This window comes from Trematomus bernacchii, unplaced genomic scaffold (assembly GCF_902827165.1).
Source record: "Trematomus bernacchii unplaced genomic scaffold, fTreBer1.1, whole genome shotgun sequence".
NCBI lineage: Eukaryota > Metazoa > Chordata > Actinopteri > Perciformes > Nototheniidae > Trematomus > Trematomus bernacchii.
This window is the reverse complement of record NW_022988159.1, coordinates 18,519-34,378: the sequence shown is the minus strand read 5'-3', so window position 1 is coordinate 34,378 and position 15,860 is coordinate 18,519. Positions and strand designations below refer to the sequence as shown.

The 15,860-nt window shown below is 41.3% G+C and overlaps 1 protein-coding gene across 1 annotated transcript in view; it reads left to right on the top strand.

Annotated features, from left to right (window-relative positions):
• The window catches only part of LOC117475890 (zinc finger protein 271-like), a gene marked incomplete at its 3' end in the record, with an annotated part of 35,681 nt that overhangs the window by 1,307 nt on the left and 18,514 nt on the right, over positions 1–15,860 (top strand). The window contains exons 2-3 of the mRNA XM_034122230.1: positions 4,221–5,267; positions 10,733–10,798. Coding sequence (XP_033978121.1) covers positions 4,221–5,267; positions 10,733–10,798 — 1,113 coding nt within the window. The remainder of the gene's footprint in view (positions 1–4,220; positions 5,268–10,732; positions 10,799–15,860) is intronic.

The following is a 15,860-nucleotide window of genomic DNA, read 5'->3' as shown; positions in this document are numbered from 1 at the left end:
ACACCTGAACGGCCCGTTCTAACAGCTGTTCACCAGCGGTCCAGTCTGTGCCACACTGACTCCGGACCGCACAGTTAATATTAACAAACGCACCCGTAGGTAATGTAGCTGCTGAAGCTAGACCCTCATCCCGGAGCAGCAGAGCCTTATTATACATCCATGAGCAGAGCCGACAGGCAGGAAGACTCTAGCACACAGCTCGCGCTTCATTATAATATATAAAAAAAGAACACCATGCGTGTCATGATGGCACATAACAGCTCGCGGCCGCAGATTACTCCGGGTCCCAGACCTATTTTGGATTCAAAACGGCGAATTTCGCCGAAAGGTGACAAGTTTGCATCCCTGTACATGCTACATTCATGACTTCTTTACAATCATCAACTTCAACGACGATTCGGTAGGAGAAAGAAGGTAAATACGTCCTATTAGAGCTAGCTGTTGTTCGCCTCTGCATGCGCCAAGCTCAAAATACCCAGCTTTGCAGCATTAATTACTATGGTATAACATTAAAAACTGTTGCCCCTGCCCCCGCCTCCGACATAAGCGTGACGTATGCGGTGCTTGCTTTCTAGACCGACAACTTTTTGGTGCTTGAAAAGAACCGGATTCCGGAGCTTATGCCCCTTTCACACCAACGCGTTTTCAGGGCAGGTGTTATGCCGTAGGTTGAAGCCTTGCCGTAGATTGAAGCCCTGTTCGCGGGGACGCGCACAGGTGACGTCATCGGCTGTATTGAGCTTCGCCTAGTTTTCAAAATGTTTTCTCTCTTTTGAATGATATATTTCACATCAGATTAAACAGCAAACGGCTGAATAAATAATGTGCATACAATTGCAAGGTTGCTCGTTTTAAGGAAAGACAATGAAAGGATAAGATGTCATTTGTCAGTATAGTCCTATTTCTTAAAACCTTCGCTGTTGTTTAAGTGTCTGATAACCACGAATAGTAAGCAATGATATAACAGTAATGATATAACATATATGATAATGTAAGACACTGTGTTATTTTCAATCAAGCCTAAAAGATAATTTGTTCAAACTAGCTCCACTCGCTTTAATTGCTCCTTTGAATGTAATTGTCCTCTGTGGTTTCCTACTCAACACATTTTTGTATTGTAATGCCACTCATATTTTATTTTTTATTTTATTTTAAGGTGACATTGAATGTTTTGAAAGGTGCCCTGAAATAAAGTTTATTATTGATCTTATATCTGTGCCTATATCACGCTATTAATGTTCCTTATTTTAGACTGGGTTAATCCTGGTGTCAATAGGGAAGATCTGCACTGTTCTCTACATAACATGTTCAGCAGAGCAGGTTTTTCTCCTGCCAGATATGGCACCCCCCCTACAACTTTGTCCAGGAAGGTCACACCGTCACCAAAATCACACTGGTGTTGCCTGTTCCCCTCTAGTGTGTGCTCACAAAAGCATTTTACTCTGGGCCCAACAGGTAAAAAACGAAAGAGGGGCTTCCATATCCGGCAGAGAAGATGTTGTAGCTGCCGGATTTGGAAGCCCCCCTATATCTTTGTCCAGGATGGTCATAGACTCATCCAAAATCACACTGGTGTTGCCTGTTCCCCTCTAGTTTGTGCTCGCAAAAGCATATTACTCTGGGCCCAGCAGGTAAAAAACGAAAGAGGGGCTTCCATATCCGGCAGACCAGGTGTTGGAGCTGCCGGATTTGGAAGCCCCCCTATATCTTTGTCCAGGATAGTCACAATTTCACCAAAATCACACTGGTGTTGCCTGTTCCTCTCTAGTTTATGCTCACCAAAGCATTTTACTCTGGGCCCAGCAGGTACAAAACTAAAGAGGGGCTTCCATATCCGGCAGAGAAGGTGTTGTGGCTGGCTGCCGGATATGGAAGCCCCCCTATAATTTTTCACCTGCTGGGCCCAGAGTAACATGCTTTTGTGAGCACAAAGTAGAGGGAAACAGCAAACACCAGTGTGATTTTGGTGAGTCTATGACTATCCTGGACAAAGATATAGGGGGGCTTCCAAATCCGGCAGCTACAACACCTGGCCTGCCGGATATGGAAGCCCCTCTTAAGTTTTTCACCTGCTTGGCCCAGAGTAAAATGCTTTGGTGAGCATAATCTAGAGGGGAACAGGCAACACCAGTATGATTTTGGTGAAGTTGTGACTATCCTGGACAAAGTTGTAGGGGGGGTGCCATATCTGGCAGCACCTTCTCTGCCGGATTTGGAAGCCCCTCTTTAGTTTTTCACCTGCTGGGCCCAGAGTAAAATGCTTTGGTGAGCACAAACTAGAGGGGAACAGGCAACACCAGTGTGATTTTCTTGAGTGTATGACTATCCTGGACAAAATGAAAGGGGGGGGTTCCAAATCTGACAGGAGAAATACCTGCTCTGCTGAACATGTTACGTAGAGAACAGTGCAGATCTTCCCTATTGACACCAGGATTAACCCAGTCTAAAATAAGGAACATTAATAGTGTGATATAGGCACAGATATAAGATCAATAATACACTTTATTTTAGGGCACCTTTCAAAGCATTCAATGTCACCTTAAAATACAATAACAAATAAAATATGAGTGGCATTACAATACAAACATGTGTTGAGTAGGAAACCACAGAGGACAATTACATTCAAAGGAGCAATTAAAGCGAGTGGAGCTAGTTTGAACAAATTATCTTTTAGGATTGATTGAAAATAACACAGTGTCTGACATGTTATATCATTAAGCAATAGCTCACGACAGGCCGTGGTATATGCTCATTATATCACAGCTAAGGGGCGTGGTTCGGCCCGACGCAAAATGCTGTTGTGTTTTCTGAAATGCTGTGGTGTTTTCTGAAATGCTGTGGTGTTTTCTGAAATGCTGTGGTGTCTTGCACTTCCGGGCCACCGTAGAAAACAATGAAATTCTGTTTAGAGTTTAGCAGTCTAGAGCCCTGTTGATTTAAGTTTTCAGAATTGTTTACATGGTTGCATTTGAGTTTAAACAATGAAGAATTAAAAAAGCGTTCGTTACACTGAGTGAATCATATTGGTTGCTAGGAAACATCTGGCAAAATCAATCAAAGATGTAAACAGGAAGTCACCTGTAGCAAATAGTGAGTGCTAAAGCTACAGTAGCATATACAAGGAGATGGTAACATCTGATCATTCACATTTACTCTGAGGTGGGAGAAGTACTCGGATCTTGTACTTGAGTAAAAGGAGAAGTACTCAGAAAAGTAGAAAAGTATTATCATCAAAATATATTTAAAGTAGCGACAGTAAAAGTAGTCATTGTGCAGATTGGTCCATTTCAGAATAATATATATGATATGTTTTATAATGATTGATCATTAAAGTGTTCTCAAAGCTGGTAAAGGTGCAGCTAGTTTGAATGACTTTGTATACTGCAGGGTAGCTTGTGAATTTACTCCAGGTGGAACTAAAGTCTGATTTAACACTTGATTATATTTCACATCATTCATCCACATCTGTAAAGTAACTAAAGGTATTAAATACATGTAGTGGAGTAAAAGTTCACCATTTACCTCTGAACTGAAGTGGACTAGAAATACAAAGTAGCATAAAATGGAGATACTCAAGTAAAGTACAATTACCTCAAAATTGTACTTAAGTACAGTACCTGAGTAAATGTACTTCCTACCTCTGAATTTAACTAATTTATAAAACAATGAAACGAGTTTGTGTGCTTCAACCCTTTTAGTGTCTGTGAGAGCCAACCCCTTTGTATTTATTTAAAAACAAATCAGTCCGACTCAATCAACCAATCAGTGCGTCTTTGTTATTTTGTTGTATCAAGTTAATAGGTATTTATACTTCTTCCTTTATTCAGCGGTATTTTAGGCCACGACGATTAGGGATGCCAGAAACTGACCATGATCAAATTCGAAAATCGGACAGCCCTGGCGAATATTAATCGATTATTCGATTATTTTGGTTGAAACTAAGCCAGGAAAAAAAAGAAAAACATAAATAATAATAAAAATATATATAAATAAAATCGAATTTTAAAAATAATTTTCGATTATGGAGACTGTAACGAATATTCGAAAAATCGAATAATCGCTGGCATCCCTAACGACGAGTCAGAATGCATTCTCGGGTTTCATTAAAAACCTTACTTTACTTCTGTCACGTCCATTTTTAACTTGCATCAAGACATTCATATGTGTCCTCTAATACACTTGTGTCACTTTCTCTGTTGATTTATTGTTTTGTTTTATAGGAAGAGACCTGCAAAGACCCAGATAGACTTTATGATGATGGGGAGAAGAGTATCATCGGAGAACAGCTGGATCAACATCAGTCTACATCCACGATAGGAAAACCACACACCTGTGACCAGTGTGAGAAGAGTTTCTGGAGTTCAGGGATATTGAAGCACCACAAACGTACCCACACTAGAGAAAAACCTTTCACCTGTGACCAGTGTGAGAAGAGCTTTAGCAGGTCAGGCGATTTGAAGATTCACCAGCGAACCCACACTGGAGAAAAACCCTACTCCTGTGACCAGTGTGAGAAGAGCTTTAGCAGGTCAGGCTATTTGAAGATTCACCTGCGAACCCACACTGGAGAAAAACCTTTCACCTGTGACCAGTGTGAGAAGAGTTTCTGCAGATCAGGGATATTGAAGAGCCACAAACGTACCCACACTAGAGAAAAACCTTTCACCTGTGACCAGTGTGAGAAGAGCTTTAGCCAGTCAGGCTATTTGACGATTCACAAGCGAACCCACACTGGAGAAAAACCTTTCACCTGTGACCTCTGTGAGAAAAGTTTCACGGACTCATGCTCATTGAAGAGCCACCAGCGAACCCACACTGGAGAAAAACCCTACTCCTGTGACCTCTGTGAGAAGAGCTTTAGCCAGTCAAGCTATTTGACGATTCACAAGCGAACCCACACTGGAGAAAAACCTTTCACCTGTGACCAGTGTGAGAAGAGCTTTAACCGGTCAGACTCATTGAAGGTCCACCAGCGAACCCACACTGGAGAAAAACCCTGCTCCTGTGACCAGTGTGAGAAAAGTTTCACGGACTCATGCTCATTGAAGCGCCACCAGCGAACCCACACTGGAGAAAAACCCTACTCCTGTGACCAGTGTGAGAAAAGTTTCGCAGACTCACGCTCATTGAAGAGCCACCAGCGAACCCACTCCTTTGACCAGTGGGAGAAAGAGTTCAGTGACTCATACAGTGTGAAGCTCCACCAGCCTACCCACACTGGAGAAAAACCTGACGTCTGTGCTCACTCTTGCCCCTTTCACACCAACGCAACTCCGGTTCAAGCTCCGTGCTAGAGCTTTTCTGGTTCAGAACCGGTTCTTCGGTTTAGCGCCGGCTCTTTTCACACCGCTCAGAGCCCGACTGGTGCTGCCGCTGCTGCGTCATGACGTCACAGTTTACGTCGCTGAGTTTCTCCCCAACGCCGGAGCTCACTTCACAACAACAACGGGCCGGGGACTGCGTTGCTTTTAATCATACGAAGCCAGATTAAATTAAATAACGACTTCTCCAACCTTATACTTTTCTCCAGAGTGCCGTGGTTCATTGTTTATTAATGTGTTTCAGCGGCATTTACCGACCGCTGCAGTGCTGGCCGGCTGCTCTTCAACGGGAGTGTATTCTCCCGTTAGCTCCGGGTTAGCTCACACGGCTCTAAAGTATTCACTGTCTGACTGTCACACAAGCAGCTGATACATATCCCCAGTTCCCCTTAAGTGAATGTGTGTCAGTCTGAATTGACGCTGTTTGGTGTCAGTCTGAATTGACGCTGTTTGGCATCACAACGCTGTTATGAAAGTTTCTCTGGTATAACATGGGTGATGTTAGCATAGCAACCGAAGCTAAACTGACTACTTGCTAAGCAGTTTTCTACAGGCACTTTTTACCGACGTATTTTTCATTATGATTCTACTTGTGATAGTCGGACATGACAACCTGTGCAGCCCATGTATTGATTCCATCCGATAGCTGCTATAATAACAAACGTCTGCCTGCTCTCCACAATGATCAATAACAGCGAACGGATGGTCAAAGTAAGGTACAAATAAACAGAATCACACGAAGCCTGGTTAGTGTTGCCTGACTTTATAAAGTGTGTTTTTTTTAACAAGTGTGTGGTTGCGTTCTAGTCACTTTGCTCAGCACTACTGCTTGTTACAACTTTTATTTGCCGTACTCGCCTTAAGTGTTAGCTCAGGTTAATCTCGCCCCCCTCCGACGTAAGCGTGACGTATGCGGTTCTTGCTTCTAGACGGACAACTTTTTGGTGCTCGAAACGAACCGGATTCCGGAGCTATGACGCTGCTCCGCTGCGGTGTGAACAGGAAAACCCGGTGCTTTTCAAGCACCAGCACCGAACCGGCCCTGAAACACCGTTGGTGTGAAAGGGGTATCTGAGAAGAGTTTCAGAGAACCAGACCACATGGGAGAAAACCTTCACTAGTGCACTGAGACTGTTCAGAAAGAGTGAGGTGGACTGTTTGACACAACTCACTGTTAAAAGATGTTGTGTGGATTTTAAAAGTTGTTCAAATGTTCTCAATAATATTCAAATGCATGCACTTCAGTTGTCAACTTGTATTTTTTTCCACAGCAAAAACACACACAAAGCTCCCTAAAGAACAAGGCACCACAGTCACTTAAATGTAATAATGTTATAAATATGTGGTAATTGAACAACAAGCTAAAGCCTACTGATTTCTAAAAGTGTGTGTTTTGAGCCTTTAGTCTCATATAAGCTAGATAGAGCGTCGCTTTGAACCATAAACTATTACCAATGCTGACTGTACTCATTCAGGCCATTTTACCCTCAGAAAGAGGTTCCACAGGGGTCTATCCTTGGTCCATTCATGTTTACATTAGATGTTACATAACTTTTTCCAGTAGCCACACTTTCTCCTTCGACCTTTTCTCTGTTGGGGAGGTTTGTAAGGCTCTAAAGGGCCTAGACCCCAATAAATCAGCAGGCCCAGACGATCTCCCCCCTTGTTTCTTACGTCTAGCTGCAGATATTATAGCCCAACCAGTGTGTCATGTTTTTAATCTTTCTATAACAAACAATGTCATTCCAGATGTTTGGAAAACTGCAAATGTTCTCCCCTTATTGAAAGGTGGTGATTCCATGCTGATGAATAATTACAGACCAATTTCCAAGCTCTCTATTTTAGCTAAAGTACTTGAAAGGCTGGTGAATGATCAAATCAAAGAATATTTAAGCTTGAACAACATTCTATCTCCTCACCAGTCAGGCTTTAGGAAGCAGCACAGTACAGTAACAGCTGCTTTGAAAGTAGTGAATGACATTGTTGAAGGCTTGGACGCAAAGAGCTACTGTGCTGCCCTTTTTATAGTCTTATCCAAGGCATTTGATACTGTGGACCATGGCATTTTATGCCAGAAGTTATCCCATATAGGCCTGTCTGACCTAGCTGTTGGTTGGTTTTCAAACTATCTTTCAAATTGCAAGCAATGTGTACAATTCAGCGGTCTCTCCTCAAGCTTTCTTAATGTGCCCAGAGGTGTTCCTCAAGGTTCGGTCTTGGGACCCACCCTGTTTACAATTTATATAAATGATGTGCATCAAAATATTGATGCCTCTGTACATATATATGCAGATGATACTGATCTATACTGTTGTGCTAGCACTGCCGCCCTTGCATTTGAACGTCTGCAGTCTGCTTTTGACACTTTACAGTCACACCTTTTCCACCTCAGGTTGGTGTTGAATTCAGACAAGACAAAAGTCATGTTGTTTTCCAAGAAGAAAAAGTTACCAACTGTTCTTCCCTGCATCATGTCTGCCCAGCATAACCCCATTGAAGCTTTTCACACCTACAGAAACTTGACTATTGACTATCTATGACTACTAAGATTGACTATCTTTTAAGGAAACTGATATTAAAACTGGGATTCTTTTTTAGAAACAAGGCCTGCTTCTCCACAAGTGCTAGGAAACGGCTTGGAGCTGCCACATGTTTCCCGCTCTTGGACTACGGGGATGTTGTGTACATGAACGCCTCAGCTCACTCCCTTCATCTGCTGGACGCTGTTTACCATGGGGCTCTGAGGTTCATAACCAACTGTAAACCCCTCACACACCATTGCACACTGTACTCTTTAGTTAACTGGACATCACTATCAATGCGCAGATCTCTGCACTGGTACAAATTAATCTATACCGCTATGCTTGGACTGCTGCCCCTCTACATATCACACAAACAGTACAGCTATAGACTACGATCTCAAAATTACATCACTCTGTCCGTCCCCTCAGTATGCACGGAGCTTGGGAAAAAAGTGTTACCACTGATCAGGGGCCTCATTTATAACGCCTTGCGTAAGATTGACGTGGGAAGGTTGCTTACGTAGGACCAGTGGCGTTTTTATATGTACAAAAGTGGTGGGGCACAAAAAACTTAGATGTCTATATATAAGCTTCTGCAGTGACGTGCAGTGAGGTTCATGGCTGGTGAGGCACTGGCACTGACTCTTCAGGTTTACAAATATTATATTTTGACCTAAACCAAAATATAATATTATTTTCAAAAGCTTTTTTTGTCTGATGCTTCGATTAATTTTAAACAGACAGTTCAACAAAAGGATACCCAAAAAATGTCATTTTATCATTTAAATATTGAATTGTTCTCTCTTAGTAAGATCCCATTTTCAATAAAATGGCGGTCTTACCTTGACTTGAAGATGAAGTCCATTTGCCTATCCTTCTGGACAAACATTTCTATTACTTTTTTGTAAAAGTCCTCCTTATGTTCTTGTAGTTTCAAAAGTCTATCATAAATCTAATCCATAGATTTATGATAAAAAAATTATATAAGTAGGGTAGACATGTGGATGTTATCCGGCTAATCAAAACGTGCATTTATCTAACAGGTACGTTTCCCACAGATCTTATTTCGAGCTATTTTCTAAAATCCTCTGGAGAAATCTCATTGCTTTTTTGTGCTTACTTCCTGGTTTTAGGACGCGCCCCTGCAGCTCTCTCGTCTCCTCTTCACACAGCACACTTTTCGCGGCACACGTACTTACAGCCAATCAGCTCTGAATGATTTGAGATGACGTATGGCGGGGATGGTAGCTCCATGCCCCTCTGGTCATTATTTTTTTGCCACACACATTTCATTACAAAATACTCTGAGCATGCGCAGTGAAGTTTTTACAGTCACCGTTGACTTCACAGCGAGAGGAAGCGGCATAATCAGGTTTTGTCCCACATGGCTCTAAACAGCTCAATAGGCACACACTGTGACTGTAGACACACTAATTAGAAGAACACAGACTAAAACAGCAATGTACAGACGAATCAGATGATTAAACATGATCTTAAAATATATTTTATATATTTTTTTATTTATTTTTTTGCATTTTTGTAATCATTATTTGTAATACTTTCTGCTGACACTAGTCAGCTAATGACCAGTCGCCACTGCGTAGGACAAAGCAAAAAAAATAGGTCCAGACATTTTCCGCTATTTTCCGATTCACAAAACATTGCGTACCGGAGAGGGAAGTGCGTACGGCACTTCCTACGCCTGTTTCCCTTTATAAATCACAGTCGACTCGTAACGCCCATATTTGCCTATAAATAGTCAAATAAACGCCCATTCATTCATTCATTTTGACTGACTGCATGAAGAAGATCGCAGGAAAAAAGTTAATGACAAAAAAAATACACATAACCTTCCTCAGGCAGTGTGTTTGTCCCGAGGACAGCAGACACCCCCTTGATGAGAAACTGTAAGAAATGATCGGGGAATCCCTCCGGAGTGGAGTCATGACGACTGGATCTGAATTATTTTTGTTGTATTTGGTGGTTTGTGTTCCAGCTGTCGATCAGCAACTATATATCCATAATTCACCAGTTAAAGGAAATACAACTAATGTGTTGTGTTATATTAGCTGTACAATTTACCACATATGGTGTTCTTAGTTTCCATACCTCCTGTGTTTTACGAGCGACTTATCAAGTCTTGGCAAACGGCATAAAACACGATTAAACGTATATAAAACCATGCTCGTATCTACAACCTATAGAAATGCAAAACGGCGTCAGTTTAGACGTTATTCTGTCCTCCTGCTTACCGCATCATTTATGAGAAAACATTTCATAACATTAACACAACATATTCGAGGTGGTTTTAAATAACATATCCGTATTTATTTATTTCTCCAAGTTATATGTTTTTGTGTGCACTGAGGAGTCTCAAACAGGCGTTTGTTTAATCATTTTAAGATTGGCTTTAATCAATGTTTGAAAATAAATTCTTCATATTTGATAAATAAGAGGTAACATTTTATTTATGGTATTATTTCCACATATTTCTCCATTCTTCCTTCTGCCAACGGTGTCGCAGTTTCTCGTCTCTCCCGTTTGTGTGCTTAGTGCGTACTCATGGGTTAGAGTTTGCGTGGAGGACCCTTCTTATTATACATCCATGGGAGGACTGCACATTTTCCCGTCAAGTTAGTATTTTGTAAATCGCAAACATTGCGTAGAAACTGGCGTACGCCATTTTTTGAGCGTATATCCCTTTATAAATGAGGCCCCAGAGCCCGACTGGTGCTGCGTCATTGCGTCTTCGTTTTGCGTCATGACGTAACCGTTTGCGTGCCTGCTTCATAGAGCCAAACCGCGCGGAAACCCCTCACATCGACAACAACAACAATGGCCGATTGTATTGAAGCGCTACTCGTTTTGGTTTTGCTCTGTCGAAACTAAATGGAACACATGGGACCCTTTACTACCAACTTTACAGTCGTTACATCAGGGATGCAAACTCATCAGGTATGAAAAAGGTGACAAGGATCCGAGCCCCCCGACCCCACGGAATATCGGCTTTAAAATGAGGAATAACAGGATTTTAGCAGTCGGAACAACTAAAGCAGTTAATAACAGAAACGCCAAAGAGTCACATCTAATAGAAATGTATAAAAGCATTTATTTGAATTGTGTAGCAGTCAGTTTATAATTTTGGCAGCACTGTTGAGCATTTTGAAAATGTATTTTCATGCCTCTGTGCAAGGCTTAGTCTTTCTATCTGTATAGCCAGTGGTGTAAAGTAACTAAGTTCATAAACTCAACAAGGACTATACTTGGGTACAATTTTGAGATACTTTATTTAAGTATTTCAATGTGTTGCTACTTTGTTCTTCTACTCCACTACAGTTCAGAGGTAAATGGTGTACTACTACATGTATTTAATACCTTTAGTTACTTTACAGATGTGGATGAATGATGTGAAATATAATCAAGTGTTAAATCAGACTTTAGTTCCACCTGGAGTAAATTCACAAGCTACCCTGCAGTATACAAAGTCATTCAAACTAGCTGCACCTTTACCAGCTTTGAGAACACTTTCATGATCAATCATTATAAAACATATCATATATATTATTCTGAAATGGACCAATCTGCACAATGACTACTTTTACTGTCGCTACTTGAACTATATTTTGATGAGAATACTTTTTGACTTTTACTTGAGGAACATTTTGAATGCAGGACTTCTACTTCTACTTTTACTCAAGTACAAGACCTGAGTACTTCTACTTTTACTCAAGTACAAGACATGAGTACTTCTACTTTTACTCAAGTACAAGACCTGAGTACTTCTACTTTTACTCAAGTACAAGACCTGAGTACTTCTACTTTTACTCAAGTACAAGACATGAGTACTTCTACTTTTACTCAAGTACAAGACCTGAGTACTTCTACTTTTACTCAAGTACAAGATCTGAGTACTTTTACTCAAGAACAAGACCTGAGTACTTCTACTTTTACTCTAGTACAAGATCTGAGTACTTCTACTTTTACTCAAGTACAAGATATATACTTATACCACCTCCGTTTATAGCCTATGAAAAAAACTATTTGAAAACGAAGGCTAAAGCTAACGTTAGCAGATAGTGACAATGTATGCTAGTTAGCTAGCTCAACGATAATATTGCGACAGGAAAACTTTTCAGTGCACATCACGCTCTGCCGCTCCGACAGGGAGCTCTGATTTGAACACCTGAACGGCCCGTTCTAACAGCTGTTCACCAGCGGTCCAGTCTGTGCCACAGTGACTCCGGACCGCACAGTTAATATTAACAAACGCACCCGTAGGTAATGTAGCTGCTGAAGCTAGACCCTCATCCCGGAGCAGCAGAGCCTTATTATACATCCATGAGCAGAGCCGACAGGCAGGAAGACTCTAGCACACAGCTCGCGCTTCATTATAATATATAAAAAAAGAACACCATGCGTGTCATGATGGCACATAACAGCTCGCGGCCGCAGATTACTCCGGGTCCCAGACCTATTTTGGATTCAAAACGGCGAATTTCGCCGAAAGGTGACAAGTTTGCATCCCTGTACATGCTACATTCATGACTTCTTTACAATCATCAACTTCAACGACGATTCGGTAGGAGAAAGAAGGTAAATACGTCCTATTAGAGCTAGCTGTTGTTCGCCTCTGCATGCGCCAAGCTCAAAATACCCAGCTTTGCAGCATTAATTACTATGGTATAACATTAAAAACTGTTGCCCCTGCCCCCGCCTCCGACATAAGCGTGACGTATGCGGTGCTTGCTTTCTAGACCGACAACTTTTTGGTGCTTGAAAAGAACCGGATTCCGGAGCTTATGCCCCTTTCACACCAACGCGTTTTCAGGGCAGGTGTTATGCCGTAGGTTGAAGCCTTGCCGTAGATTGAAGCCCTGTTCGCGGGGACGCGCACAGGTGACGTCATCGGCTGTATTGAGCTTCGCCTAGTTTTCAAAATGTTTTCTCTCTTTTGAATGATATATTTCACATCAGATTAAACAGCAAACGGCTGAATAAATAATGTGCATACAATTGCAAGGTTGCTCGTTTTAAGGAAAGACAATGAAAGGATAAGATGTCATTTGTCAGTATAGTCCTATTTCTTAAAACCTTCGCTGTTGTTTAAGTGTCTGATAACCACGAATAGTAAGCAATGATATAACAGTAATGATATAACATATATGATAATGTAAGACACTGTGTTATTTTCAATCAAGCCTAAAAGATAATTTGTTCAAACTAGCTCCACTCGCTTTAATTGCTCCTTTGAATGTAATTGTCCTCTGTGGTTTCCTACTCAACACATTTTTGTATTGTAATGCCACTCATATTTTATTTTTTATTTTATTTTAAGGTGACATTGAATGTTTTGAAAGGTGCCCTGAAATAAAGTTTATTATTGATCTTATATCTGTGCCTATATCACGCTATTAATGTTCCTTATTTTAGACTGGGTTAATCCTGGTGTCAATAGGGAAGATCTGCACTGTTCTCTACATAACATGTTCAGCAGAGCAGGTTTTTCTCCTGCCAGATATGGCACCCCCCCTACAACTTTGTCCAGGAAGGTCACACCGTCACCAAAATCACACTGGTGTTGCCTGTTCCCCTCTAGTGTGTGCTCACAAAAGCATTTTACTCTGGGCCCAACAGGTAAAAAACGAAAGAGGGGCTTCCATATCCGGCAGAGAAGATGTTGTAGCTGCCGGATTTGGAAGCCCCCCTATATCTTTGTCCAGGATGGTCATAGACTCACCAAAATCACACTGGTGTTGCCTGTTCCCCTCTAGTTTGTGCTCGCAAAAGCATATTACTCTGGGCCCAGCAGGTAAAAAACGAAAGAGGGGCTTCCATATCCGGCAGACCAGGTGTTGGAGCTGCCGGATTTGGAAGCCCCCCTATATCTTTGTCCAGGATAGTCACAATTTCACCAAAATCACACTGGTGTTGCCTGTTCCTCTCTAGTTTATGCTCACCAAAGCATTTTACTCTGGGCCCAGCAGGTACAAAACTAAAGAGGGGCTTCCATATCCGGCAGAGAAGGTGTTGTGGCTGGCTGCCGGATATGGAAGCCCCCCTATAATTTTTCACCTGCTGGGCCCAGAGTAACATGCTTTTGTGAGCACAAAGTAGAGGGAAACAGCAAACACCAGTGTGATTTTGGTGAGTCTATGACTATCCTGGACAAAGATATAGGGGGGCTTCCAAATCCGGCAGCTACAACACCTGGCCTGCCGGATATGGAAGCCCCTCTTAAGTTTTTCACCTGCTTGGCCCAGAGTAAAATGCTTTGGTGAGCATAATCTAGAGGGGAACAGGCAACACCAGTATGATTTTGGTGAAGTTGTGACTATCCTGGACAAAGTTGTAGGGGGGGTGCCATATCTGGCAGCACCTTCTCTGCCGGATTTGGAAGCCCCTCTTTAGTTTTTCACCTGCTGGGCCCAGAGTAAAATGCTTTGGTGAGCACAAACTAGAGGGGAACAGGCAACACCAGTGTGATTTTCTTGAGTGTATGACTATCCTGGACAAAATGAAAGGGGGGGGGTTCCAAATCTGACAGGAGAAATACCTGCTCTGCTGAACATGTTACGTAGAGAACAGTGCAGATCTTCCCTATTGACACCAGGATTAACCCAGTCTAAAATAAGGAACATTAATAGTGTGATATAGGCACAGATATAAGATCAATAATACACTTTATTTTAGGGCACCTTTCAAAGCATTCAATGTCACCTTAAAATACAATAACAAATAAAATATGAGTGGCATTACAATACAAACATGTGTTGAGTAGGAAACCACAGAGGACAATTACATTCAAAGGAGCAATTAAAGCGAGTGGAGCTAGTTTGAACAAATTATCTTTTAGGATTGATTGAAAATAACACAGTGTCTGACATGTTATATCATTAAGCAATAGCTCACGACAGGCCGTGGTATATGCTCATTATATCACAGCTAAGGGGCGTGGTTCGGCCCGACGCAAAATGCTGTTGTGTTTTCTGAAATGCTGTGGTGTTTTCTGAAATGCTGTGGTGTTTTCTGAAATGCTGTGGTGTTTTCTGAAATGCTGTGGTGTCTTGCACTTCCGGGCCACCGTAGAAAACAATGAAATTCTGTTTAGAGTTTAGCAGTCTAGAGCCCTGTTGATTTAAGTTTTCAGAATTGTTTACATGGTTGCATTTGAGTTTAAACAATGAAGAATTAAAAAAGCGTTCGTTACACTGAGTGAATCATATTGGTTGCTAGGAAACATCTGGCAAAATCAATCAAAGATGTAAACAGGAAGTCACCTGTAGCAAATAGTGAGTGCTAAAGCTACAGTAGCATATACAAGGAGATGGTAACATCTGATCATTCACATTTACTCTGAGGTGGGAGAAGTACTCAGATCTTGTACTTGAGTAAAAGGAGAAGTACTCAGAAAAGTAGAAAAGTATTATCATCAAAAATATATTTAAAGTAGCGACAGTAAAAGTAGTGATTGTGCAGATTGGTCCATTTCAGAATAATATATATGATATGTTTTATAATGATTGATCATGAAAGTGTTCTCAAAGCTGGTAAAGGTGCAGCTAGTTTGAATGACTTTGTATACTGCAGGGTAGCTTGTGAATTCACTCCAGGTGGAACTAAAGTCTGATTCAACACTTGATTATATTTCACATCATTCATCCACATCTGTAAAGTAACTAAAGGTATTAAATACATGTAGTGGAGTAAAAGTTCACCATTTACCTCTGAACTGAAGTGGACTAGAAATACAAAGTAGCATAAAATGGAGATACTCAAGTAAAGTACAATTACCTCAAAATTGTACTTAAGTACAGTACCTGAGTAAATGTACTTCCTACCTCTGAATTTAACTAATTTATAAAACAATGAAACGAGTTTGTGTGCTTCAACCCTTTTAGTGTCTGTGAGAGCCAACCCCTTTGTATTTATTTAAAAAACAAATCAGTCCGACTCAATCAACCAATCAGTGCGTCTTTGTTATTTTGTTGTATCAAGTTAATAGGTATTTATACTTCTT